At 45.3% G+C, this 4494-nt stretch overlaps 1 protein-coding gene across 1 annotated transcript; it reads left to right on the forward strand.

Annotated features, from left to right (window-relative positions):
- The first annotated feature begins 334 nt into the window (after positions 1 to 334).
- On the forward strand, positions 335 to 3550 carry LOC129717375 (uncharacterized). The gene has a single exon (XM_055667252.1). It carries the CDS (start codon positions 335 to 337, stop codon positions 3548 to 3550), a length of 3216 nt encoding a protein of 1071 aa, XP_055523227.1.
- Positions 3551 to 4494: the final 944 nt, after the last annotated feature.

A 4494-nucleotide genomic window follows, 5' to 3' on the forward strand; every position in this document is an offset into this window, starting at 1 on the left:
GGAATCGAGCATTTCTTTTCATTTTTTTAAACGGCAAACCGAATTCAGCTACCGAAACCTCTTCCCATGTTGATTGACAGCGTGTTTGGTTGGATTGTGACTGGCTCAATCAACAAAATCAATTTTTCAGAGCAGAATTCGCCGTGCAGCATTGTGGCAGTATCTTTATTCACCCTAGAAGAAAGTATTGAACGATTCTGGAAGATTGAGGAATTGCAAATGCGGTCCGATTATTCATTAGAAGAAAAGCAGTGTGAAGAACTATTTTCATCTACTACAGAAAGAACACCCAATGGACGCTATATAGTACGTCAGCCCCGTCGCTCTAAATTCGATGAATTGGTCGGAGACTCAAAATCCATGGCACGTCAACGATTCAATCTTTTGGAAAAGGAGATTAGAACTTAACCCCGAGCTAAAGGAAGAGTACCATACGTTTATGGCAGAATACCTCTCCCTCGAACACATGCGGCTTGTTCGAGGGGACGACAGGCAGCCGCCTAAAGCATGTTACCTCCCACATCATCCGGTCGTCAAAGAAACCAGCACAACGACCAAAGTACGCGTGGTTTTCGACGCGTCGGCCAAGACCTCCACAGGCTCGTCTCTTAATGAAGCACTGTTAGTAGGTCCTGTGGTGCAGGATGACCTCCTATCAATAATCCTTCGGTTTCGAACATTTCCAGTGGCATTGGTGGGTGATATCGCCAAAATGTATCGACAAATACTACTTCATCCGGATGACACACCATACCAGAGAATTTTATGGCGATTTAATTCTATGGAACCTGTCGAAACGTACGAGTTGATGACGGTCACGTACGGCTTAACTCCATCCTCGTTTCTTGCTACGCGCACCCTCAAGCAATTGGCTGCCGATGAAGGCAACGCATACCCGCTTGGAAAGGCAGCTCTTCAAAAGAGCTTCTACGTGGACGATTTCATTGGCGGTGCCGAATCAGTCGCTGAAGCTATCCAATTAAGGACGAAATTGAGTGAGCTGTTAGCCAAGGGTGGCTTTCCGCTACGGAAGTGGACCTCCAATCAATTGTCGGTTCTCCAAGGTTTGTCATCAGAAGAAATAGGCACCCAGTCATCGATAAAATTTGATACCAACGAAACGGTCAAGGCACTTGGTATCTCGTGGGAACCCGAATCCGATCAGTTTCGCTTTGATTCTGAGATTCGACGACGAAATGGTCCAGCTACGAAGCGTTCTATACTCTCAGAGATCTCTCAGTTATTTGATCCTTTGGGGTTGATTTCACCAATTACCATCAAAGGAATAATGTTAATGCAGCGACTATGGCTTCTTCCGTGTGCATGGGATTACGAAGTTCCAGCAGAAATTGCTGCTCATTGGAATGATTTCACTGCTCAACTGCCAAAGATTGCGAATTTCCGTGTCGGTCGTTACGCTCTCATACCAAATGCTTCTATCCAGCTTCACACATACTCAGACGCGTCTGAATCCGCATATGGAGCATGCATGTATGTTAGGTGCATTAATGCTGTGGGTCAAATAAGCGTTCAACTCCTAGCATCCAAAACCCGCGTTGCACCACTCAAAAGAGTTACTCTACCCCGATTGGAGCTCTGTGCGGCTCAAGTGGCGGCAAGACTTTACGCCAGAGTTGTTGGAGCGCTCCAGATAACTACTACAAAATCATATTTTTGGTCTGATTCCACCGTCACATTACAATGGCTACGTTCACCGCCCAACACTTGGAAGAATTACGTGGCCAATCGAGTATCTGAGATCCAAGATTTGACCCATCGAGCCTTTTGGAATCATGTCGCTGGTACTGAGAATCCCGCAGACCTTTTGTCTCGTGGCATGCATGTTGACGGTTTCTTGAAGAGTAATTCCTGGAAGAACGGTCCCAAATGGCTATCATGCCCTGAAAATGAATGGCCTAACACAAGGCTTTGTGACTATCCCGTAGAAGGAAAAGAGAGGCGCAAAACGTTCGTTGCCGTTGTCAGAACTAAACCATCCCAAATCAATCCTATTTTCACTCGATTTTCATCGTTCAACCGCCTGCTTCGTACTTTCGCTTGCGTTCTGCGGTTTATAGCTAACATTCGGTGCAAGACGCGGACGCAGCCATCGACGGTTCATTGCACTCCCCAAAGCGCTGTGCTAAGAGTTGAGCACATATTATCTGCCGAACGAAAGCTAATTCAACTAGCGCAGGCGGACGTATTCCAGCCAGAGGTTAAAGATCTACGAACTAATAAAATAGTGTCAAAACAGTCGCCAATTCGACTGCTTACTCCATTTTTGGACCCTGAGGGAATCATTAGAGTAGGGGGGAGACTTAGACTCTCAGACCAGCCATTTTTATCGAAGCATCCTGCGCTCCTGCCTAGTAATCATCCTCTTTCACACCTCATTGCCAAGTCCTATCATCTTTCACTTATTCACGGTGGCGGCCGCCTTACCCTCGCTGCTATGCGTGAAAAATATTGGCCTTTGCACGGCAGAAGGCTTGTTCGCAGTGTCATCCGCAGCTGCTATCAATGCGCTCGAGCCGAACCACAATCCGCAACCCAACAGATAGGACAACTTCCATTGCATCGAATTACGCCCAGTCGCCCGTTTTCGGTATCTGGGATCGACTACGCCGGACCATTATATTTAAAACCAGTGCACAAGAGAGCTGCGGCTACAAAGGCGTACATTTGTATCTTTGTGTGCTTTTGCACCAAGGCGGTGCATATCGAGTTGGCGAGCGATTTGTCAACGAATGCGTTCTTGTCTGCGTTGCGCCGCTTTATTGCCCGTCGCGGACTGCCAACAGATCTGTACACGGATAATGGCAAAAATTTCGAAGGAGCCGCCAACGAATTGGAGGAAGTTTACAGGATGCTTCAGAATGAATCACAGCGACAGCAAATTATGACAGATCGAGACTGTGAACGCATCTCATGGCACTTTAGTCCGCCGAAGGCCCCACACTTCGGAGGTTTGTGGGAGGCGGCGGTGAAGGTGGCTAAACGACAGCTCTATCGACAACTTGGGAATTCAAAATTGTCATTTGAGGACCTGGCTACTATACTGGCGCAAATAGAGGCGAGTATGAACTCGCGACCCATCGTTCCGCTTAGTGAAGATCCCAACGACATTTCTGCGCTTACCCCGGCACACTTCCTCATCGGAAGTACCATGCATTTACTCCCTGAAAAAGATTTGCACCATACACCAACAAGCCGTCTCGACCATTATCAGCGCATGCAAAAGGTTTACCAACAGTTTTGGCACCATTGGCGGACCGAATATCTGCAGGAGTTGCAGCGTGATACCAAAACCTGTCATCCCAACAGATGCATTCAACCAGGCAGGTTGGTAGTGATAACTGACGAGCTACAGATTCCAGTGAAGTGGCCGCTTGCACGCATAGTCGCTGTACATCCCGGTAAGGACGATTTAGTACGTGTAGTCACACTGCGTACCAACCGGGGTACCATAACTCGACCGGTGACGAGAATATGTTTGCTGCCAATGGAGGGCGAAGATATTTTGTGTAAGAAAAGTTTAGAACAGTAAAATTAGTTTAATGTATTTGGTTAATTGTTAATAGATTAGTTTTGAAAATTACATTTCTCAAAGGTGGCGGCGATGTTGTAGCTCAATATTATGTAACACTGCGGTGTAAAACTAATTGATCAAAACGGCTGATGCCGATCAACGAGAGCGATCGTTCGATCTGGTGCCGATCAACGAGAGCGATCGTTCGATCGTCTCTGTAAAAAGCACTCGCCTTTTTTATTGCTCAGTTGAAATTGTACCACCAATAAGACTAGACGTGTAATAAATTTGTGATAAGAATTAGTAGCCTTTTGCCGGATCGGCCCGTTTTGGAATTTTCCCCCCAATTTTGCATCCGTTCGCAACTGGTCCCAACAGCCATCTCTGAGAAACATGAGTGATATTAAACTGTGTTTAGAACACGTTTTTGTTGTAACTTTTGAACCACTAGTTCAATCTTTATAAAATTCAAAAATTAAGGGTTTTCAAGGTAGCCCGTTCATTTGAAACCAATTTTGTTTAAATCGGTTGTGTGATTTTAGAGATAATGATGTTTTATGATTTTTACCTTTTGATACCTAACCTCTAAACTAAAAATCCGATTACAATAAAATTTTATAGGGTCTTATGGGACAACAAGACCTTTCATTTGCAATTAATTTCATGAAAATCGGTCCAGCCATCTCTGAGAAAAGTGAGTGAGAATAAAAATCTGCACATACACACACACACAAACAGAAAATGCTCAGCTCGTCGAGCTGAGTCGAGTGATATATGCCTTTCGGCCCTTTGGAGCACTTTTATATCTTCGGTTTTGCAAGTGATTGCTATACCTTTCTAGGAGAAAGGGAAAATACGTCGATGACTTGATTCTTGCTCTTCCCCCGGACCGAGTCACAGACGTTTTGAACATTTTTAACAGTTTCGACAACAATATTAAATTCACGATCGAATTGGAGAAA

This window comes from Wyeomyia smithii, chromosome 1, assembly GCF_029784165.1.
Source record: "Wyeomyia smithii strain HCP4-BCI-WySm-NY-G18 chromosome 1, ASM2978416v1, whole genome shotgun sequence".
NCBI lineage: Eukaryota > Metazoa > Arthropoda > Insecta > Diptera > Culicidae > Wyeomyia > Wyeomyia smithii.

Excerpts from the sequence above, each read along its gene's own strand:
- LOC129717375 (XM_055667252.1), top strand. The coding sequence starts at position 335 with ATGAATTGGTCGGAGACTCAAAATCCATGGCACGTCAACGATTCAATC.